Genomic DNA, 25,361 nt, shown 5'->3' with positions numbered 1-25,361 from the left:
ATCGTGCGGTGACGTTCCATCTCCAGAAAGCTACAAAAAAAATATATATGTTTTGATGGGACAATCCAAACCCAATCCGAACCCTTCTCCAGATCCAGTATTAGTACCAATACCTTAGTACTTGGAGGAGTATATACTGTGCATCCGGATCACCACGAGGAAACAGCAAGAACATGTGGAACTGTGTAACATTTATGGAATCAAAATCATCCCACATATGGAATCAATCATAAACCAATTCTGTAAAATACTTCCTCCAAACCTCAACAACCTTCCAATGAATTTCAGTTACATAACACATTGTAGATGAATCCAGTATCTATATCTAGATCAAAACATTCAACACAATTGCAGTTGTGACAGAAAAAAACAGCAGAACACACACTTAAGAGTTTGAGGTCCGTCTAAAATTAGCAGCGCTGCTTTAAGTTTTATTTCTTATTGCCCTTCAAAATGCACAGGATTTTTGATTGAACTGAGCATGTGATGTTTTTCTGTCTCATACTTTGCCCTTATGATGTATGTTTTGTGAAATATATGCAGCTCATCCCATGGAACTTAGAAACAACAACACACAGCCTAAAGGTGCTCATATAAATACCTTCCTTTGTTTGCGCCCATTGGAATTATAGCTATAATATGGTGTTTTATGGCGTTATCATAAATGCAAAGAAAAGTACTGAGCAATCGAATGCAGGCTGCCAACGACAGAAGGTAAAAGAGGCAATAACACACTGCTGTGCACTCCGAAGCCGAATTTCAATCGAGCTTTAGCAGGGATTTAGCTAGCTCCTCTACGCGTGACAGCTTTCCTATTTGTGCACAATCGGAAATGCAAGCTGGAGTTGGTTTTTTAGTAAACAAACAGGTGAAATGTAGACAGTCAGGCAACGTCAGAGTCAAGGTATGGTCTGTTTTCACACGGAAGGAGATACATTTGGAGGATTTGGCCAAGTAAAGTGTTAAGGATGGAAAATAAACAGGCATGTAAAATTGAAAACATGGAAAAGGGGGGAAAGCACAGTTGGCACGGAAGAAAGTCATAACACATCGGAATAATAAGTTAATTAGAGAAAATTGCTGTGGGGAACTGGCAACTGAATCAGGCTTTCGTTCCTCTGCAACTAATTCATTTCATTGTGACTGTAATAGTATATAGAGCGAGGATGTTTTGACAACTGGAGTGCAACTGGAGTGAAAAAGCTGCTTGGATGAGTGGGGAAACGGGTCATTAAAGGGGACATATGCTAAATCAATTTTAATGAGCGTTTAACCTTGTTACAACAGCGTTTCCACATCATTAGTTTACTCAAATTTGTATTTTGATTGATTCCTGCATGTATAAGTAATCCTGTGTTGTCCTGCAACAGAGGCTCGAGTGCACTGAAAATTCCTGCTTTCACCTACCCCCTATCCCCGCCCACATCCGTGTACTTGTGATTATCTGAAAAGATAAGACTCAGAGTGACACATGTAGAGTTTTTAAATGTCAGGTAGATCTTTTCAAAAAATAAAAAACGCTGCTTGTTACAGTGAAATGTCACAATGAAGAGGCGGGGCTTATTAGCTCTGCAGGTTTGAACTGGAAGTCAATGCACATGTTTCTGTTACTAAGCCGTTTAGATCAATGTTGCTGTTTACAATGAACAAAAAGTAAAATGATGATCTATTTGTGTTAGTATGCCTCCTTTAAAATGTTTGTCCCGCTGACATAATACAATTGGCTTTTTGCCGTCTATAATAAGCCCAGTTGTCGAGTCACACTAAAGAGGAAACATTTGCACAGGCAGCTCAAGCACAAAGTAATATCTGCAGAATTTGTTGTTGGTTTAATTCCCTGAAACCATGAGAAGTCTGTGTTGCTTATGAGTGACCTGAGAACTCTGACTTGAGTAAATGTGAAAGAGTATAATTGTGTGACCTAATTGTGTCAAAGGCTAAAAAGTTCTTTGGACAGATTGCTACCATCTAATCCCTTCAGACTTGATTACATTTAAAAATGAAACTGGCAAATGGGGTTTTACTTTCTTTGACTGTAGAAACATGTATTTTGATACTGATACAAATCCAAATACATCTCACTCACAAATGTCAAGAATACTTTGAACGTGACACATTAATTAACATTCATTAAACATTATGGGTTTTTTTTCTGAATTTGAACTGTAATACAAACCATGGTTTTTATCTCATTGATATTTTACCAATAACAGACCATCTGATGATGAATTGTGTTCATTTTCATAGCTGGTGATCAAGGTGAAATTACAAGACATCTTGTTGTTGTTGTTGTTGTTTTATGGCGGTTAGCATCCAATTGTTGCATTACCGCCAGACTTTATTCCTCAGACTTTTCGTAGTCCTCAGGCTGTCGTAGTCCGTAAAAGTACTCCTTCCATTGCTTTGGTGTTACAAAGCCCATGAGGTCATGATATGTCTTTGTGACTAGAATAGTTGTTGTTGTTTCAGAGACCAACAGTCTGGCGGTAATGCAACACTCGGATGCCAACCGCCATAAAACAACAACAACAACAACAACAACCGGCTTTATTCCAGGGAGACTCTTCTTCATCTTCCTCTCCTTCTTTGACGTTCGGTGCTTCCACCGTACAGCTTTATTCTTTAGGCTTCATTCTATAGACTTTAATATTTCCACTGATGTCGCCGCTTGGTAGCCGTGCGTCTACGAGACTGGACGAGGACAGGAGACCACCCCCACCCCCATCTCGTCACTCTGATCACTCTGACTCCCCACAAGCAGACCCCCATCACTCCGACTCCCATTTAGCGCCTTTAGTCTGTTTTCTATATCTGCCCAATCAAGCTCCTTTGTTCCAAGGAATCTCCCTGCAGCTTTAGCAATGATCCTGATCCTTTCAGTTCTGCTTTGAGTCTGAGCAGCACAGTTTACAACACCCACCATAAAGAGTACAAAATCCTCTCTATCCACAACCAGGGTATTCTCATTAATTCTGGAACCTGCACACTTGGGACCTCCACTCTTGAAACCTTCACACTTCTTGGGAGCCACGCTGGCCTTTCTCATTTCGCCCTGGCTGGGAGCAGCGCTGGCTCCTCTCTCTGTATTTACTCTAAACTCGTTACTTGAAACTTTCTTGACTGCATCTGCATAGGATATATCTTGAGAGACCTTTATTTTCTGCACCTCAGCAGCTCTTTTGCTAAACCTGCATCCCCCGTAGGCAGAGCTATGTTCTTCCCCACAGTTACAGCACTTCAGTTTTGCACCCACGTCACACTTCCCATACTCGTGGTCTCCTGCACATTTACCACATCTTTGCCTCCCTCTACAGACCGCTGCAATATGCCCAAAGCGCTGGCACATATGGCCTAACGTCATGGCACATGAACCCAATGAACACCTTACTAGGCAGGCACCTCCCTTCAAGTGTTACCATTACCGACAAGCTGTCACATCTTACCCCAGACCGGGTCACCTTCAACCGCCTAGCGTCCACCACCGTAGCTCCAGTCAAATTCTCCTTAACTTCATCCACAGACGTCGCCGTAGGGACACCTACGATAACTCCTCTGACCGTGTTTCTTTCAGCATCAGACACAAGAATGTCCTTTCCACCCAGACGTTTAGTTCCAATCGCCTTCCGTTGCTGAGCCGCGTCCTTGCACACGACCAGCAGCGAGCCATCTCTAAGGACACTCGCACTCTTCATCACTCCCACAGCTACAGTTAGGCTCTTTGTCAATGCCACTGAATTCCACTCCTTAAAGGATGCACTATCCTGTGCAAGCTTTATGATCACCTTACAGTCTCTGCTCTCACCCCGGATATCAATAGCTTCAGCCTCATCCTGCTGCTCAACTGGTAGGTACATTCTAATTGGCTCGAGCCATTCCATGGAATGGAATGCATAAGATAAAAAATAAGATAATCCTTTATTGTCCCACATGGGGAAATTTCATTGATGCAACGCAGGTAGATACAGAGGTAGATACAGAAGAAAAGAACAGATCACTTATAGGAATCTTATATAGTATAGCAACGAGTCTTTGTTATTGCCTAGTTTCTTATTATTATTATTCATGGTCATTTTTCCACAACCTGGGCATTTTTGACCCCCTGAACATTGATGAATGTCCCACATGGGGACATAGACGCGATCGGATTGCGAGGTTGCGAGAACGCCCGTCGCAACAGTGGCGACTAGTTCAAAGAAGAAAAAACATGAAACTCTTAATCTTTGGCCTAGGCACATGAGACTTGGGACAGTGATAGAGCTACCTTTGACCTCTGACCTTTGAGGAGTAAAACACACCTGGCAGCATCGCTCTATGATAAACAGGAAGTCAGCCATGTTGAGTCAAAGTGGCGCCGCCGCATTTGACTTTTTTTTGGTCAAAATCGTACTTGTCCTAGTTTTTTTGTCCGATCGAGCTCAAAATGCCCTCAAAAAAGGCTTAATTTACTGTTTTTTCAAGGACAAGTCACGCCTATTGGAATTGATCTACGGAGCTCATATTTCACTCACTAATACGTTTTTATGATCTGATTGGAAATAATTAATACCATGTAACAAATTTACTCTCTAGCGCCCCCTACCCATTGTGTGAAAAACTCAACATTGTCTGATTTGTTTGAAACTCATGGATTATATTATCCTTGAGACGCCATGAAAAAAGTGCATTGCAGATATTGTGTATTTTCACAATTGGCCAGCAGGGGCGCAATGAATGCCTTCACTTCCTCTTCCGCTTTTATTTTGATGGAACATTTCCTCTCGTGCCGTGGTCTTAGCATTACCGTTAGCATCAGCATTAGCGGCGGGTCTCATAACATGCAAAATCGACTTTTCAGAGCTTTTAACCTTCTTACATTGCTATTTGTGCTTCATATATGTACCCAGAGTGTTTTTTTGATTGATTCCCGCAGATTTTAGCTATATTACAGACTATCTCCTTTCCTCGAATCTGCAAACTGACGGGCGGTGTCTACAAGACCGCGTCATAACCCCAGGCACGCGTCATCATCCCCCCTCCCCCTCCCCCCTCTCCAAGGTCTGGGTGATATTTCTTAACTATTATGTTAAGGGTGTTGCACAACCCTTATTATTATTATCAATTATACACTTAGGATAGACTACGAAACGTGAAAAAAGCATGATATGAGACCTTTAAAGAATATAGTCTAAAGAATAAAGTCTAAGAGAATGCAGTGTCGGGGCAATCGCGATCAAAACACGTTTGCGCAGGAAGGCGGTGGTGCGGGAAGGCGGTCGCGTGGGTGGCGAGAGCCATCATTGCCGCTGCCGCAGCTTTAATTGTATTTTATTTTTTACTTTTGGTAACAATTATTAACACTATAACAGCCTTAAGCATGAACAAAGAGAAAAAACTTAATCGATTATGAATAAAGATTTCAGAAGACTCAAAGGATTCAGTCTGAAATCCCAAACCTGAATTTAGCCCTATTTTATTTTATACATTTTTTTCAACACCTTATTCAATTTGTGAATTTTCACTAATGTTCACTGACAAAGCCAATAACCAAATTATGATTCTAACATTTTAGTACTTACAACGGCTGAATCATAATAAAACATTTCTTTATTATGAATTGAGCTTTTGATCATGCTTTATTAAGGCTAATGATTAAAAATGTGTGTGTGTGTGTGTGTGCGTGTATCTATATATATATATATAAATTATACTTCAAATGCAGGCAGTAACTACAGTTACTTTTACTTGAGTTGTAGGTTCCCCAAGTAGCCATACTTCTAATGAGTAATTTATAGGAGCACTTGGTACTTTTACTCTTATTTTTGAAACGTTACTCTTACTTGAGTAGAGCTCTTGTCCACTCCACCCTCCTCAGGCTGAACCGGACCCACCTGCAGACCGACACCTGCAGACCCTCCTTTGAGACCTCATACAGCCATAACATTTCCAAACATCTTTGCACACACCTTTCCTTCTCCCCAATTGACTCCAGTGGTAATGCTTTATTATTAATGGTCTGATAAAAATGGAGGATGTGTTCCAGAGCATTTCAAAGTGTTTGAGAGGAGGATGAGAGGACTGACTTGGACATGTTCCCCCCAGTCGTTCTGCTGCAGCCTGTGAAGATCTAACTCTACGGTTTGATCATTATCACTCACTTACTCTCTTTCCTTCTTGTGAATGTCTTAATTTGAGCTATAGATCCAAGCTTCACCCTCTCTATACCAATATTTGTCATAGAAAGATGTATTAAGGTCAAGTTGCTGGTTTAGAGCTGGTTATGTGGTCTGGACTTTGTTCATAGATCTTCATTTGGGCCAGACCTAGTCGAGTATTAATGGATCTGGCAAAGACTTGGCTTGACCTGGATTATTCCTCAATATCTGGTTTAGACTTGTTTTAGTCACATATTTCCTTACTTCATTTGGTTTTATTCCTGGATTTTGGTTTCCACCACTGTTTAGTCTTTAAACTTGGTTATGTAACTCTGATTTAGTATATTTCCCTTCCTGGTACTACTGGTTTGATCTCGTTTATTCCTTACATTGGAGACCAGAGTGCAAGACACATGTACTACTTACCATATTTAATGAAGTAAATAACAACAATGATAACAATTGCTCATATTTTTTCTCCTTTCACTAATTGAATACAGACGATTGCAGCAACAAATCTCATTTAAATGCAGAATAAATTTGTTTGAATAGGATTCTGAAACAATATTTCGAAGTCATCTTTGGTAAAGTTGTGATTAGTAGATATTCTCACAAAATGGTTAAAGCATTGATTAAATTGTCACCTCGCAGTTCACACGTTTTTCCACCAGAGGGAGGCATGTAACATCCATGTAACAGTCTTGTAACAAATTTACGTTTTAAATACATTAGTCTAACAGTTGTATTTGGAAGACAAAATACAATGAATTTAAACTAACTTGCAATCTCTTAACATTTTTGCTTCAAGTTTTTGTCTGTAACTGGGTGTTATTATGAATTTGTTATTTTGATAATATATAACTCCAGAATTGAGATAATAATCAGATTTTTGTTGCGTAAAGATAACCAGATTCATCTTGTAGAATTTTTTTTGTGTTGGATGTGAATATGGTTAATATGTGCTTGGTGTATTGAAACAATTATTACAAATGTCTTTACAGAAAGACTTTAGCACATGGTCTAGTTTTGAATATTTCAAATAGGAAAACGGTGTGAAAAAAAGTGATGAGCTGCCACTATACATTTTTACACAAAGCTACAACTTTCATTCCCATTTATGGCAGTTTAACTCAAAAGATGTGGAAAATAGTGAAGATTTATCACCTTCAAGTCACACTTTCAAAGAGACTAATTGGCACTAAACACTAAAGACACTCGACTGAAGAGGCTCCATCTGCTGAAAAGTCACTTATGCAGCCGAGCACCTGGTTCAAAAGCTCATTGAAACGAGCCATGCATCTACCCAGCCTCCTACACGGTGGCACAGTGGTTAGTGATACCGTCTAAGGCTGTAAACATTTGGTCTTTTTGTCATTGATCAGGTCTTGTTTTTTGCGAGTTTAGCGAGTCAACTTCATATCTTTTGTCTACAGCTCTAATACTATCATTTCATCCCGTAGTTGAATTGAAGACTCTAGATATGTTTAAATGTTAGCTTTACAATCAATAACCTGCTGTCATGACTACAGAAAACCCATTTACAAAAGAAAGACAAGAGACATGTGTTGTATAGGATGCAATGGTTTTACCACAGCAACTCTTTTATTAGCAAAATTATGGATATTAGTCCAATAACGTCCCCATCCAATGGAAACAGGGCAGGGGTGTAGGAGAGATATGTAACTGGAAACCATAGTAATCGATACATCAGTGCCTGTGTGTGTGCACCGTGTACAGACCTAACACGCTCCCACTGTGTGCTACAAGGCCGCCTTTGGCATCCTCTTTTCAAAGCTGTCATTTTTCAGATCAGGAATGTCATTTTATAGCCAGCGTACTGACGTTGTGCACAAGCGAATCGGTGACAGATCAGGTTGTTTTTGGTCAAATAGAAAAATAAAACTTCAAAAGAGGATGACTAGCTGGTTAAAATAGTCCCTTTGTTTTGTGAGGTCATTCATTCACCATCCAAACCGATGCAAGTTCAAGTTCACGTGCGCAGTTCACACTCTCACTTATGTTAGAATAAAACCGGTCTAAAAAATGACAGTCTGGTTCAACACGTCTTATTGTGGAGACAAAAAGAAAGATATCATGGACATAAAATGAAAAAAAAACTATAAAAGTCAATAAAAGGAAAAAAAAACACAGCAACTAAGGCATGCAAGGCACAAGCGCCGACAAAAAGGCCAAGGACCCAGTTGTATAGAACATTTTAAAATAATGACAGGTAAAATAAGCACATTTTAAAAAGTGTGTGGAAAAATTGCCGGCCTCAGACAGTTGTACAAATATTTTACACAAACGTTTCTTCTACATACCGTCTTTAAAACTTTTAAGGAGATGTACATAAGTTAATTAGAGGTTAAAAAGCCAAACTCTCAGCAGTATCCAAGGAGATCCGTCCAGTCAGACTCAGTCATTCGGTACGCCAAAACAAACGCTTCACAAGACAAAACGGAGGCATTACGGTTAGCGCTTCATGACAAAGATCGGAAATGAGCGGCACGCAGCGGTACACACCTTTAGAAAAGTCCGCAGTCCTTCAGGTTGTTCTTGATGATGACGTCGGTGACAGCGTCGAACACAAACTGCACGTTCTTGGTGTCCGTGGCGCAGGTGAAGTGGGTGTAGATCTCCTTGGTGTCCTTTCGCTTGTTCAGGTCTTCAAACTGGCACTGGATGTACGCCGCGGCCTCCTCGTAAGTGTTGGCGCCTGCGAGCAGAAGATTGTATTGTAGGAATGTGAGATGAGGAGAATTAAATATACATTTTGAAGTGTCATTGGCCTCTAGCCTCAGAAAAGACGGCAAACTCGACATGCAACTGGTTCAAGAAAAAACATAATATCACTCCAATTTATATATTTTAGATACGAAAACTAGCCATTCGTACACTGTTAATGCTAAAACTGCAGTATTGTAAATAATTATTAGTGATTAGAACGATTTTCATGCGACTGTAAAAGGTTAAAGAATTATGCGAGTTTGGTGTTGTTACATCAAATAATGTCAAAGTAATTTAAGATGCTCTTTCATACAGTTTGCTGAGGGTTTAGAAGGTTCTAGGCTATAAAAACATGAAATTCTGGTAGGCTATAGGGAACTATTTTCCACTGCACTAACCACAAATCCATAGTGTGTTTTGGTGTTTGTGAATTTATAACAATGTAAAAAAGAATAAATAAATTTAATAATTCCACTATAAGAAGCAACAGAACCAGCTTTTCTCGGGAGATATCTGAAGGTAAGATAAGATAATCCTTTATTGTCCCACATGGGGAAATTCCATTGATGCAACGCAGGTAGATACAGAGGTAGATACAGAAGGTGACGACTTCCTTTAAATCTACAAATAAACAACTTTACATTTGCTTTAAACAGATTCAATAAATACTGCTGCTGCACGCTCCATATTGTCTGGTCTCAATATAAGCAGCGTCATAAGCAGTTTAAATGTTTATCCAGTGGCACATCCATGTCCGTCCGAACAGAGTGAGTGGAATGGAATCAAATGACATTTGTCATTGTTGTTATAAAACAGTGAAAACAGCTCCAGTTTGCCACTCATCACTTCAAAGCGCTGAACAAACTAGTTTCCATGCTCTGGTGAGATTTGCATGTGGGCACACCTGGCCCAGAGGCTCACCTGCGTACTCCGGGTAGCAGATGGTCAGGGGACTCTTCTTGATCTTCTCCTCAAACAGATCTTTCTTGTTGAGGAAGAGGATGATGGAGGTGTCCGTGAACCACTTGTTGTTGCAGATGGAGTCGAACAGCTTCATGCTCTCGTGCATTCGGTTCTGACGGGGACAAAAAACAAAAAGCGCGTGTGTAGATTCTAGATTGCAATATGTAAAGCATGACATTATGATTTTACATGTTTTCCGATCCACGTCATGAAGGAAACAAATAAACCAAAACTATGCAATCATTCATTTCTAACATAGTTATGATTGACGTGGATCATTATTTTAGTGTGACATTTAAAATTGCAATATTGATCCAATAGCTACAAAACAACAAAAAAACTGGTCAGCTGACTTCTGGTTGAAAATGTAATTTTACCAATTTTTAAAGTTCTTCAGAAAGACGAGAGACACAAAGAGATTGCCATGTGTGTGCATTTAGTCAGTCTATTTGCATTTAGTCACAATATCAGAAAAAACAGATATGTATTATGGTAGTCAAGTACTGACACATCAATATTATTGCCATCATTTTCTCTCACTCAAATAGCTTTTTTTTTTTTTTTTTTTAATTTAGCTATGTTTAGGCGATGTATTTAATTAGCAGTGTGGTAAAAGGTAAGCCACTATTATAATTTGTATTATCGTTGTGGACTGTGCATGAGCATTACAAGATGAGATCATCACGTTCTGTGCTCTTCACACACATCACAGTGAAGCCATGTCCATGATCTGTTCTTTCACAATGTTGCGTTTGACATTACAAAGCATTGCTGTCCACGCTCTTTTCTCCAGGTGTAGCACAAACACAGGTGAAGGAAAAGCGTGTCACTTTCTGTCTAAAACGTTTGTTCCTGTGATTACACTGGGCACTCTCCAGCATGAACGTTGCAGCGAATGCTCCATGATCACGTACATCTAAACACCGCCGCCGCTCTGATCTGATCTCCAGGTAACAGAGGCTGGCATTACTTGTCACGCTCAATGAATAAACATGTTTATGATTCTAGGCATTCCTGAGTTTGCATATCTTATCATTACTGCTTTAGCCTCGTCACACTCAGGTTAGTGCGAGGCCATAGCAAAAGGACGTTCACTGCATGGGGCCCTCGGCAGAGTCTCGGAGCCTTGTTCTTCACTTGAAACACTGTTTGTGACATTGGATCTGGGTTAGCAGCAGGGCTACGAAGATTCCCCTTCCCCCCCTCCACAGGACACAATGTGGAGTTAGTTTAAGAGTTTTGTTGGGAATGAACATGGTTATGCATCTATTCAGTGCACGTGACCAGACGAGAGGAGAAGAAAAAGAGACGCAGCAGTGTCATATTACACAAGTGTTTGGAAACACAAATGAGAGCCGAGTTTGTTTGAGGGATGAAGATGATTGATCTACACACCCAAGTGTTGAGCCGAGCGAGTGACGTGAGCCACGTGTGCTGTGAGTGTGTTTTTCTGCACTCACACCTTGTGCTATGGTTCTACCACGAGGAAAGGCTGCAGTGGACAGCATTTGGCATGTTATTGTCTGGAGAGTTTGTCAAATTAGTGCTGCAATGCGTTACTAATTTGTGGCAGACACATTTTAAAACCAGCTCAACAACACGCAGAGCCAGATTTCCCCCGCAACTTATTTTTCAAAATAGCCCAATTGTGTGGGAATATCGCAGCCCTGGCAACTATGTCTCTGTGTGTGACGGCTGCTTCAACGGGCACGTTTAAAGTTGTGTCTGATTGGTCAAAAGTCAAAACAAGCCCACGCCTGCAAAAACGCATGATAAATACATCATAATAATAATAATTATCACACATATTGCACGCTCCAAAATCAATGACGATATTTTTTTATATATTGTGCCGCCCTAGTCAACGCCTTACTTTTTTATGCATAGTTTATATTTGAATAATTATTATACATTTTATTTATGTTGTACCAATTGCTGAAGCAAGTTCCAGAATTTGTTCACTGAAATAAAACTTATGCATCAAATTGTTGTATCAAGCATTGTACAGACTGTCCATTTTTGATAAATATATTACTAATGAGTCCTTCAACTCGATTGTGATTATGATGTGATGATATCTATATTTATCTTCTTATATTTGTTGTCGTTTGTATACTATTTGTGAAGCACTTTGGAATGCTTCAGCCATTTTAAGTATGTTTGAATTCATTATGATTTTATTTAGATTGTTATTAATATTTAACCAATTGGGACTTTATTAGGGGCAGACATCCAACAGAAACTAAAAGTATGGCTAGTAGTCGTTACCATTTCCTCATCTTCAGCCAGCACCAGGTCGTAGTCGCTCAGAGCCACACAGAAAATAATGGCCGTGACGCCTTCAAAACAATGGATCCACTTCTTCCTTTCTGATCTCTGTCCGCCGACATCAAACATTCTGCGCACAGAGACATGCATGTTATGAAAATGTACCACAGAACATCCCGTTTGGTTAATTTTGTCCAACACGGGCTGGTTATGAGTAGGTGGGCCGCAGTCTCACTTGAAATGGAGGTCCTTGAACGTGAAGTGAGTCTCCACGATGCCGGTGGTTTTGACGCGGGTCCTCAGCACGTCCTGCTGGGTGGGCACATAGGCTCCGTGGGATATCCTGTCCAGGTCATTAAGGTAGCTTTGAACACAACAAAAGTCACAGTGAGACAAAGGGCATAGATGTGCTGCCAGGACAAATATGAGCTACGGTTTCCTCTCGTGCCAACGGCTTTGGAGACGCTTTCATGGTTTGCGCAGCGATGAGACAAAAGCAGTGGAATGAACAACGTTATTCGGTGGAAACAGCATTGGTGGACATTCTGATCAAAATCAGACAGGAATGAGGAAGTACGGTACATAAATAAACCAGCAACGATTCCCCACAAACAGGTCTTGAATACAACTTTCTTAATCGCTCCCGTTTGTTTAAAAGTAAATAGCCACAATGTTGAAGGTAAATATGTAAAATTAGAGCACATATTTTATAGTTAGATTCTATACATAGAAAAGTATGAGATAAAAACATGTAAAGAGTTGATTCAGAGATAGTGATCTCTTTGTTTTACACTAGAACATAACAAAATGTAAAGCAGGTAAAGCCTAAAAACTGCTGTTTTCTTGTCTGTAACTTAAACAGATTGTAGTGTCAAAGGATTTTCCAAACATAGTGAGAGAAAAATAAATTATAATAAGAATAATTTAAGCTTTCCTACTACCCTACCTTTGTTAAACGGCAGTAAAAACATCCAGGTTTCTAGATGTTTATGACATGAGTGGAAAACAGCATTCCTTCTTTTTACGAAGTGGGCGTGCATCTTTTGGCATCTCCTGTTAAAGGGTGCACAGACAAGCACTTGTGCGTCCTACTCACTATGCTGCGGAGTCATTGAGCTGGTACTCCCGGGAGCGGCCGAAGCAGGCCTGAACGCCTCCATCTTTCCACAGTCTCTGGATGACCCCGGCGAGCTCTCCGGTCATGAAGCCTTCCTCAGCAGAGCCAGCCAGCACGAACAGCTGGCGAGCATCGTCCTGCACAGAACACAGCCAAGTAGGTTGTTAAGTGCTTCTTTCCATAAGACAAAGGAAAATACTAAAAACACACATTTATGTCATGCTTTCAAGATACCCAAAAGTGCTGATAAGTCACTTCAGTGATCACAGCTGCCAATCTGTTTTACCAGTTGGATTGAAAGTTGCCACATTAACCAGGATAAGTTACACTCACACATACTCAAGCTTGGTGGGATAGAGTAGGAGCTGGGATCAAATCAAATCAAATCAAATCAATTTATTTTTGTAAGGCCCAAAATCACAACAACAGTTGCCTCTGAGGGCCACAGGGAGAAATGAAAGGGTTGATCAAATGAATGATCAACCCTTTGAGATGGCAAAACACTACTTTGACTTAAACAGGTTGGGTACCTGAATTTGAAAAACCATTGAAGGAGAAATCAAGTACTTAAAAAGCAGGACGGACCACCAAAGGACAGGACAGACAATCAGCTCTCATCACATGGCTCTTTCTTGTACTTTTGCTATAATTCAAATGTTTCCCGAATAGAGATGGCATGATGCTGCAGTCTGATTTTTGTCACAAAGTTCTGCTTTTAGAATACACTTTCTGCAGGTAAGAATGTATTTATTTAATTTCATTTAGGAGAGAAAAAAATGTGTCATGCAGATTTCATTATTATTTTCCAACTTAAAATGGGAACACACATGGTAGATATGTGCAGCATGTACTGGTCAAATGTAAAGGTCGGGATGAAGGTCATGCTTTAAACCCATTGTTGCCCCCGCGGCAACAGTGGGTTTAAAACATGACTGGTGTTCGGCCATTTTGCGGATTTTAAGTCACATCTTTTTACACAGTTTTGTCCCGGGGGCGACTTATACTCCACAGCGAGTTATGTGTAATATTATTCATTATTTTCACACTGGTAACCGCATTTTCACATGAGTTTGCTCTAAGCAACGCAGAAGAAGAATCTGCACTTCCTCTACCTTCGGAGTTTGCGGAGTTATTTAGAAGTGACACAGAGGAAGAAGAATTCAATGGATTTAGTGATTTGTTCATTTTTGGGGGAAATTTATTTGATAGAATTCAAATCAATTTCCCCAGAAAATGATGCTTATACTCCAGCGTGACTTATGTGTTTTTTCCTTCTGTATTATGCATTATGGTGCAATTTGTACTCTGGAGCGATTTATAATCTGGAAAATACGGTACTGTTGTGATTTTGGGTGTTACAAAAATGAATTGAATTGAATTGCATCATTGCACGCTCACAAAAATAAAAGTCAATTTCATTACTAAGGAATAGGGCTCGATTCTGATTTCAATACCATTACCATTTTTTTTTTTAAAGAAAATACCGTAGTGTAAATTAAACACAAAAGAATAGTGCATCATTTGTGATATTGTGCCGTCTTTTACCATTTCTGATAAAGCTCAAGGTCATTCGAAAACTGTTTAGGAAAGGTAAAACTTTGTACGGTTTTCAGATAAAAAAAAAGAAAACTTGTTTAAATTATATCTAGTTTCGAAACTAGTTTATATATCGATTAGTATGAGCTTTTAATACCTTTGACAGCCTTAGGTGCAACATGCGGCATGTGTACACGACAACTGTGCCTTACAGAAAACAGGGAAGTGCCTTATACAGTACCGGTAATATAAATACATATAAGCCCAGGGACATTGGTGAACACAAAAGAATTGAGAACATCATACAGTCATCATATTCCCCCTTACCGCTCTGGCAGGATCAGCAAAGTCGATCTTGAGACGCCCCATAGCTCGGATGATGGCAATAATAGACTGGATGGTGTTGCTATAGACCACAGCCTTGTACTGCTTACACTCCTCCTCAGAGTATCCTGCTTCATGGATAATCCTAACACACAAATACAGTTACCAAAATGTTCCAGGAATCAAAGGAAAAATATGTGAAATGTATGCTCTAGTATATTTGAATTTTATGTGTTGGAAATATTTGACTGGTGAAAAATCTAGCCAAAAACAAACAGTGGACATGTTTGGCTCTGTGAAACAAGGCACAAGCCAAGTGTAGCAAGAATATTTGTGCATTTGACACTTACTTCATCTGTTTAACAATTGTACTTTTTCCAGACTCTCCGGCACCTAAAAAAAGACAACAGATGATCAACTTAATAAATCACACTTGGTTCAACAAAAGACAACATTGGTGTCAAGCTACTTGAATATTCATATTAAACGATTGCTCCAGATGTGTGTAATCTTATGTCCCAGCTCCCAAATAAGTTACACTCAAAAGAATGTCAATACCAAGTCATTGTCAAGTTTATTAAATAGACATAATGCTGGCCACTGCTGGGTCGCAGTGCAATTGGATTAATCAAGTAAAGCCTCTCGTCAATGAGATTTTACACAGCTTATACATGCCTGGATTGCTAATGAGTGGCACATCAGGCTGACATAATCCCTAAACGGCCTGCTGCGCATCATGTATAGGATTAGGCGGAGCAAAATCTCAATTTATAATTCCATGTGTTTTGAGGTGTCATAAGTTTGAATAAAATGCAATAGTTGCAATGGCATTGTCCTCATCTGGTTTGTTCAAAGATGTGGAGCGTTACGAGCTGAACACACAACATTTTAATTAATGTGTTACCGCAGGGACAGGGTTCTCCCAAGGTGAAGATTCCCGACAGTCCCAGAAGATAAACAGACACACAACACATGCCCGCTCAGAGTACAACAAACATCAACCCTTTTCACTTCCACACCATTATCCCAGGGAAATGTAAGGGCATCCTTCAGTGAAATCGTTTTCAGTGCCTAAAAGCACCTCACACCCTGTAGGTCCCTTCCTATGGGTGCTCATTTGCATGATTGTGATTGATTGAATTTAACAACTGTGACACAAAGAAATACTCCACCTAAAAAAGCTTCCATCAATATAATCAATATAATGCAGTTAAAGATTAGAATGGGTGTCATGGGCATCTAGGCTTTGTAAGGATTTAACAAGTATAGGGTTAAAATGTCCTGATGTCCTCAAAACCATATGGTAATCTCCTGTTGACATTAAATCCACAAACCAACCTCAAATCTCCTGCAAGTGCCAGTGGGAAATCGTGACAGGAAAGAAAACACAACCATGAAAATTCAAATCTGACATCTCAAATGACATGCATAATTACATGTTGATGCCTCTATTTTTTAAGAGTGATGTCGGGGTCAGTGGCATATTAAGCACAACCTGTTGAGTTGTGTGCATAGTTGCCTCAGATGTTTATTCCTGTCAGCAAAGGTGCACAGGTTGCTATGCAAAGTGCTGCCAGTCTTTCCCTGGCCATGACAGTGTGTGGTCCTCCATGAGCTGATGGAGAGTGTAGTTGTCGGTCACACATATGATAGAGGGCTCCACAGTGGTGTGGACACTGATGTATTAAGCCTTCCTGGGGCTTATTGTAAAATACATTTTCAAGTGCAATGGTTACTGCCAATGTTTAGCCAAGGTAAATATGATCAGATGTTGCAACCATCATCTGAATCAAACTTCCTCTTTTAGGTACAACATAGCTTAGAATAGTTCAAATATGAAAACACACTGGCATAATCTGTATGCCCAAAGTTATAAATAGGTTCTAGTCAAATTAAACGTATATTGTGCATGTTAATATGTCCAATAAGCTAGTTGGGGATAAATCCCAGACAGTATTTACCTTTGTGCAGGCTTAGGACACTAATCCAGGCTAGCTTTAGGGAGCTAGCTCAAATGCTAATTGCTAAATTAGCTTATGGACTGGGATGTCCATGGCTAACGCGACCAGCTTTAGGAATTAAACTAATAGTCGACCAAAAGTATGTATAAACAAAAGGTAAGTAAACAAATAATGTTGTCATAAATGTCCTATATGAACTTTATAGTGCCAGTGTCACCGTGGACGTCTTATCACGCCCTAAAAGTCTCTTGCGCAGCGCCACATTTGTTTCTACGAGATGCAGATGAAGTAGCTCTAATTCAAGTGGAAATTCACAAACAATGTAAAAAACTTGCCACAGGACTATATTTAATCATACGTATTTAGCGTTAGAAGTTCGAGCTCCACAGCCCCTGGTCAGACCCCGTCCCTCCCTCTCCGTCCATCCCCGTGTTTCCATCCATGTTTCTCACCGAGCAGCAGAAGCTTCACCTCCCGGGCAGCCTTCTCCCCATCGTCCCGCAGGTTCCTGTCGATCATCTTGCTCCTCTCCTGCGCCGCCTTGTCATCCGTGCTTAAAGTGCACCCCATCTTCTCCTAGTTTAAACCCCGAATGAAACTGAAGCGTAACCCAAACTTTAACTATGAGTGCAACAGCGGCAACATGCAAAAGCTACCGAGTTAGCATTCAGCAACAGCAGCGGGGCGGAGGGCGTCTGACTTGAAACGGATTCCAACCCGCCCTTGTCTCGCGATCAATCTCCCAAATTTCGGGTCGATCTGTAAAGAAAAAACACGAGCGAAAATCACGGGCTCCACGGTTCTGTGTGTTCGTGCGCTCGCCTGTCCTCTCCGGCGTCGTTGAGCAGGCTGATGGTCGCTCACATAAAGGGTGCAGTTGGCATCATCAGCGGCGGAGTCTCAAACACTTCGCTTCCTGTTCTTTGCACATACCGCGGCTCTGCGCATGCGCCGATGTGCAACAAGCTTCTCTCAAAAAATAGAACTTCTCTTTTTGTGCACGTTTTTTTTATTCGTTATAGACTTTTGGAAATGCTGAGGTTCAGGTGAGGTCTGTGTGTGCATTAGTCCTGGATCTATATATATCTATCTGAGCTAGAGAGTCAAAAGGTGTATTAATCACGCTGATTTGGTCCTGATTGTTTGTCCTGATGCTGAATTGATAGTTCTAGTTTGGATCCGGGTTTATTCACAGTTTAGTTCTTATTGTGGTGTTTGTGAAAGTATGAGTGACAGCACAACTTTAGTTCTAGGTTAGACCTGATTCAGTACTGTTGACCCTTGCTGAATTGGCCCAAAGTATCATAGGCAGTACTTTTTACAGCCAATCTTAAGTAATTCTACCACTATTACCCCCAAAACACATTGTACTGTGACAGACCTCAAATTCTCAAATTAATGTTCTACTGTGGTACATGTACCACTGCTGGTAGATGCAAGCTCCTTCAGGTGGTACATGGATTCCTCAGTAGTTCAGTTATTTGCTTAAATTAGAGTGAATTTAATCCACATAATGTCATTGTTTGGGTTGGTGCTGGCAATACAAGAGTCACATTTTAGACATTGTCCAGCCCTAATTCAGACTTAGAACAGTTTTGATTTAGACCTGGTTTTGACCCCAGAAGGCCAAATATTTCCTTAGGTAGAACTTGGGGTGAACATTTTGAGAACCACTGCCTTATATAAAAGGCATAGTTGCTCTATTAAACCTATATAAAATGCATCCATCTGAATAACTCACTGTCCTGACCACCAGTCTGTGACCCTCTGCTTCAAATCTGTTTCAATATGTGGCCATCAGGGAGAAAAAAAAACTATTAAACATCCTCATTATCACCACAAAGACTTAAATTACACAGTTATTTTAATATATTTTTACATTTAAGATGGTAAACAAGTAATTTATCCTTGAGCAAGGAAATAGACTCTTGTCCATCACATTATCTTTAACACGCAATCTCCCACACAGGATGAAATCTCCCTGAAATCACAGCATTTTTCTCACTCGGATGTGTTGTAGCAGGTGAATCATATCATTTAAAGCTGTTTAAACACGCTAATTGCCTTTGGGATGCCTTTGTTTTTCTAGTATGGGCGTGCAAAAGTATATCTCAACGCAAGCTGACAGCACTGATTTGCATTACACTATTATGATTGTGAATTTACTCAGTTACATAAATACAGCCTTCTATGAGCTTTTGAGATTATCTTGTAACAATCTGACTTCTTTAAACAAATATTGACTTCCAGAGTTTGTACACCGATGATAGAGTCAATGTGTTTTAGGAGTTGGGACAAACCAGGAACAGAAGAGTCGGGAACTCATCTCCAGCTCTCCTGAGAGGATGCAGCCAGGCACAAAGAGCATCACGCCCTGTGGTCAATCCTCCGCAATACCACTTCCACACAGTCAAATGACTGGGGGAAACAAGTGCGGTGGCCCATGCAAAGATGATCCTTTTAAACACCAAAACATGGTAAAAATAAAACATTAAAGTCTATAGTTTAGAGTGAAGTATGGCAACATTTTCTGTACAATCCCTTCCAACAATAGGGAGTATTTTTGTGAGACATTAAACCCACGTTGACCTAAATTACCCATGTTCTCATCACATCTCATCATATAAAAGGCCTGTGGATTGTTTTGCGGTCATAAGTCTTCTCTGGTACTTTACATGTATTTTCATTGCAGATATGCTGTGCGTCATGCAAACTAGCCTCATTATTTTCCCAGTGCATCAGTGAACATGGAAAGATTTTCATGATGTGACCTATAATGGCCTCTTAACAAAACCAAGCACATAACCCAGGCTTGCTTTAGGACTATTGAGGATCTATGTGATTCAATGAAGTTGCATGTGTGTTGTGGTTGCCGTGGTGACTGACTCCCATCATGCAACAGGAGATGTTTGGTGATGGAGCAGAGCAGCATGTCAGCACTCTGAGCTGCTGCAATGATTCATCTACTAATCAAGAACTGTGATTGTTGTAATTATTATCTGGACTATACAGACTCAATGCAAAAAGACAAAGACCGTGACGTTATTAAGTCGAAATGTCAAAAAAGTATAAGCCACTTCAGATTTCCAACAGTAATACACTTTATTCATAAATACTCTCTATTTAGAAGCCTTCAGTCACCAAATCTCAATCTCTATTAATCCTCAATATACAATAGAAATAATCATTATTGTTAGTTTGTAGATACTGAACAGACTTTTAACCTGACAGCTCCATTTTCAACTGAAAACATAAAAAACATTGTTATGTAATCCGAAATAGTGAAATATGAATTCTATGCTTGCAATAATGATATGCAAAATCTGTTACAGATTGCAGAAATCATTATTGTTAATCTAGATTGGGACTACACAATGCCTCACATTTGAATCGGAATCACAATCTGATTTGCTGCAATAGCCAAATTGATTGACATTATCAGGTCTATTTAGGGTGAAAAAAATATTGACACTGAAGTTCAAACCTTTGTGAAATACATGGGATTCTTGAATTATTTAACGGTTTATATTTCAGTGTTCTCTCGGATATTACTGCTCAAGGAATTGTGGTTTGAAAACATTATTTGCAAATCTAATCAGAATACTTTTCAGAAAAATCATGTTTTTTGCCCCACAAAATTGGGCAACTGTAAATCTAGATCTGTATAAACAGAGAAAACCACATACACTTTTGTTCTCATGAGTAAATCAGTCACATGACCTTTTAAAATGGCCCTGGCCTTTCTGTGACCTCTTACAGGAGAAAGAGAAGTCTGTCCACATCCTCCTAGTTGCATTCAAATGTATGGCAGCCCAGCAGGGACATTAGAATTATTAACCCCAATAAAAGCCACTGGTAGATCTTGTGACATACTTTTCCTCTTATAACATTACTGCTTACTTCCTTAGGTCAGGCAGGGCAGTAGAAACTATGAAGTGTCTTTTCTGAATGTAGTTTTCTGGAGACATGATTAGACAAGTACAAAAGTCACAGATATGACCACTAGATAGCAGCAGATACATTAAATAACTTTAACTCTTCACTTTCTACTCTGAGATCAGAAGCAACCTTCATGGATGACAAAGTAACAATATTGTAACTCTCACATGTTGTTTTGGACTTTTTTGTTGACACAACCAAGTTTTCTGTTTGCATAGAGTTAAATATTGTATTACAAAACTGTGAAAGAAATAAGTCAACAGTGCATTATTTAGCGCTGTCAAGTGGATAAGAGGAGTATTGCATCCACATGGCTATGTTTTTGTTTTCTAATACAAAACTGAATGATCAAACTAAATAACAACCTGTGTTAATTAATGAAACGTTAGCAGCAATAATCAATAAATACATAATGGACATGAAATAAGATATGTGATAGGGTAAGTTCAAAACTTAGTGTGGGCAGTGTCTTGCTCAAGGACAATAGTATACTTTGCCCATAGGAGGAATTGAACCATCCTCTACTATTTTAACAACAGTGTAACAATTTGCACATTATGTTTACAGTAGAAGCAGTGTACTGTAGATGTTCTAACTACGAACTAATCATAATCATTTCCCTGCCAGTTACAGTGGGACAGAGGACTGGTGCATTGTGGATCCTGGTGTTTGAATCAGAGGAGCTGAGAGGCTGGTGTCACGACTAGCTGGAGGTCACATCATGTATGTTAAGTTCCACATTATTCCAGGGGAAGTTGTCGTGGGCATGTACTGCTTGGGTGTGAAATCATAAAACAAACATTAGATAAATATATATATATATATACCGAAGTTCAAATGCAGAAAAACAGTAAGGTGACATATAGAGCCTAAGTCTTAGACATCGGTCTCAGATCTCAAAAACTACAAGTGGGAAAGAAGCAGCAGATGAAGCTTATCTATGTCATAGAGTTCAGACAATAACTCTGCAGATAGTGATGGAAGGAGTGGGCGAGGCAACTGTTCTGTTTAAAAGGGGCATAATGTAACTTCTCTGGCATGAAGAGTGCTTAATCTGCTTGTCTCCATTGGTATGTTATCTGGAATATTCTTAAGCAGTGTTCCACAGTATACCATTAAAGCATCACATTTTATTTGTATACTTTAGTTTATTTACTGTATTGCCTCCATAGGGAAATGATTTGTGCTCTGCATTTCACCCATCCTTCAGTGTCTCTGGGGCAACCTGTCTGTAGCAGTGAGGGCTCCAGTGCAGCACCTTCTTGTGCATGTTTTAGGTTTGTCTGGAAAAACTGGAAAGTGCCGGGAGAAACATGCAAATGCAGCAGAGAAAGACCCGGCATCACCTGCTGTCATTTACTTGTATAAGTTTAATGCCATACTGAGGTATATTCCAGGTAAAGCTACAACATTTCCATGAAAGCAGATGGCAGACCGGCGTCCAGAAAAGTTGCATAGTGCAGTTCTCATTTGAATTACAGGGCCTTATTTTTGCTGAACTTATTTTCTGTGATTATAACCGTTGTTTCCTTATCCAAAACATTTTAAAAGTTGTGTTTTGTATTTTTCTAGTACATTTGGGTAATTCAGGATAGGTAGTCTTTCTCACAAGCTCAAAATGCATGGCTCAACCTTATGATGTCATGAGGTGGTTTTCTTTGTGTTTATTTTTATGGTCCATACTAAAAAATTTGACACTTTAAGCAGGGTTGGGCCTGGTTAGTAGACGGTTGTTGTGTTGTGTTGTGTGAATGTGGTGTGTGGGTGATTGGTGGTGGTCAGAGGTCAGAGGTCAGAGGGGTGGCTTTTTTCCTGGGTGGGTATTGATTGAACCAACAAACGCTCTGTGACAATGATCAAACATAAAAAAACATTGTTGGGGGAAAATAAACAACAGTCAACACATCGCAATCTTTGAATGATTTGATCAGAATGATGCATTCAATTCTATTATTTTAAGAATAAGGTACTGTATGTTATAACTGCAGCAACTCCTGCAGCGCCATCTTTATTTTTCCCTAAATGTCCGGTCACAAGCTGAACTCTCTCTATCTGACCCATGACCTGCTGTCATGATCTCTGATGATGTCTGACCATGATCAGCGCGTCGGGCTGTCCTGTGTGTTACATCCACTGCCTCTCCATTCAAACAGCTGTCTTAAGGCTCTCTCTTGGTGACCTCATTTTGCCATATCCGCCCTGGGGCAAAATAATTGAGAGGTAAGAGCTTTATTGTGCCACTTCCATCACAGGAAGTGCTAGACAGCCACTTTTACATAACCCTCTTTCACACTGGAGAGGAGAGCATATGTTTCAACTATAAAGGAAGACACATTTAAAGCATATTTTTGCACATTTATAGCGGTAAAACATTTGAATGATTATAAATATTGACTTAAGAATGTTTATGGTGACTTAGTGTTGTGTTCTCTTGTGAGTTAAGGTGTTATCTAAACATTTTCCCAGAAGCAATGTGTCCTCCTTTTACCCCTGCTTAACCATTATTGTACATTCAGCAGTCAATGGCTGTCCCCTGAAAACATATAGCGGTATTGTTGAGCATTGAGATGGCTTTAATGTAAGTTGGACCTCTTGGCTTCTCTTTTTGTGCACACGCCATATCCGAGCTTATGCAAGAGGATATTCCCATATTCCCATGAACACATAGCCAGTGGCCAATAGAGCATATAACGGCACAGGATGAACTATGAATTAAACATTGAGTTAAAGATGTTCATGCCCAAAGGAGGCATGCATGGAATATGGAAACACAGACTTAAAGCAAGTGGCCCCATGGCAGGCGGGTTCATAAGTTAATGCTTAGGTATGTGGGATTAAATGACTTAAAGTGTGTATGACAGGTTAGACACATTTCTTTGTACTTCCTGGTTGGACACGGGCAGCAGATGTGACTTCATAGATAGAGGAAAAACAATAATATTTTCTGACAATACGTTTATTTTGTTAAATGATTTGCCTAAACTGTCAACAAATGGTCAGTTTTGGGAAAAGTCCCTGCATTTTTGATGGAATGTCGCTTAGTGATGACATAGACAGGGATTCTCTTTTAGAACTCAGCACTACTTCCTGTAATTCTCCTTAAAAACTGCAACTTGACTGACTATTAAAGTTGTTTACCACAGGGACTATCTCACCAATATGCACTTTAAATTGAAACATATACATTTATTATAATGTTTTCTCTTTATTTTATTATATATATATATATATATATATATATATATATATATATATATATATATATATATATATCATTTTAGAACTTATAAATAACTTAAAACACAGGACATGACCAGAGACCATTAAACAATATGAAAAACACAAATAAAACCCCTCAAGTCTGGGAAATTTGTACATTTCCAAATTAAGTCTGAATGTGATTTTTTTTCCATGTTCCGTATGTCTGTTGCAATGTCAGTCCGGTCCTTGTGTGTAGATTGTGTCATCAATTGTTTTTTTAAGGGCCTTTTTCCTGCCTCCAGAAGTAAGATTTTAAGTTTGTATGTTTTGAGTGGAGGGATTTTACCATTAGATTTTAAAATGACTCAACCATTTGTCATCTGCTAGTATTGCCTGTACAGGGACTTGTACACTAGAAATAAAGTAATGTTGACTTCCGGGATGATGGCTGCCTAGTTTGGACACGTGTGTCTGGCTGCAGTCGAATCCAATGGTTTTATCCGTATTTATCACGAGTTCACCTGGGAAGAGACGATATTTCTATGTGGCAGCAGACATATAATGAGCTCGGATGTTTATCTAAGAAAAACGTCACAGAAAACAACCTGGCAATGTTGCATCTAAGCTAGCTACTCTTTCCAGGCGCGGGTTCCAGCTCATGCACTGGATCTGCACCAGCTGCTGCACATCCAGGCACCGCACATCCTGGCAACGCACATCCAGGCACCGCACATCCAGGCACCGCACATCCTGGCACCGCACATCCAGGCACCGCACATCCAGGCACCGCACATCCAGGCACCGCACATCCTGGCACCGCACATCCAGGCACCGCACATCCAGGCACCGCACATCCTGGCACCGCACATCCAGGCACCGCACATCCAGGCACCGCACATCCAGGCACCGCACATCCAGGCACCGCACATCCAGGCACCGCACATCCTGGCACCGCACATCCTGGCACCGCACATCCAGGCACCGCACATCCAGGCACCGCACATCCAGGCACCGCACATCCTGGCACCGCACATCCAGGCACCGCACATCCAGGCACCGCACATCCAGGCACCGCACATCCTGGCACCGCACATCCAGGCACCGCACATCCAGGCACCGCACATCCTGGCACCGCACATCCAGGCACCGCACATCCAGGCACCGCACATCCAGGCACCGCACATCCTGGCACCG

General features: G+C 40.2%; 1 protein-coding gene across 1 annotated transcript; it reads right to left on the bottom strand.

Annotated features, from left to right (window-relative positions):
* Nucleotides 1–7,700: 7,700 nt before the first annotated feature.
* Nucleotides 7,701–17,954, bottom strand: LOC140349621 (guanine nucleotide-binding protein G(i) subunit alpha-1). Its single transcript, XM_072436045.1, has 9 exons — nucleotides 17,480–17,954; nucleotides 15,417–15,459; nucleotides 15,070–15,211; nucleotides 13,186–13,343; nucleotides 12,325–12,453; nucleotides 12,090–12,219; nucleotides 9,780–9,933; nucleotides 8,655–8,847; nucleotides 7,701–8,574 (listed from the first exon to the last, which is right to left on the bottom strand). The coding sequence occupies exons 1-8, from the start codon at nucleotides 17,595–17,597 to the stop codon at nucleotides 8,657–8,659; spliced, it is 1,065 nt and encodes a 354-aa protein (XP_072292146.1). The 5' UTR covers nucleotides 17,598–17,954; the 3' UTR covers nucleotides 7,701–8,574; nucleotides 8,655–8,656.
* Between the last annotated feature and the right edge of the window lie 7,407 nt (nucleotides 17,955–25,361).

Source organism: Eucyclogobius newberryi, unplaced genomic scaffold, assembly GCF_026437365.1.
Source record: "Eucyclogobius newberryi isolate DKJ021-1_F unplaced genomic scaffold, fEucNew1.0.hap1 SCAF_7, whole genome shotgun sequence".
In the NCBI taxonomy this organism is placed as follows: Eukaryota; Metazoa; Chordata; class Actinopteri; order Gobiiformes; family Gobiidae; genus Eucyclogobius; species Eucyclogobius newberryi.
The sequence above is the reverse complement of the archived record's forward strand: the minus strand, read 5'-3'. Positions and strand labels throughout refer to the sequence as shown.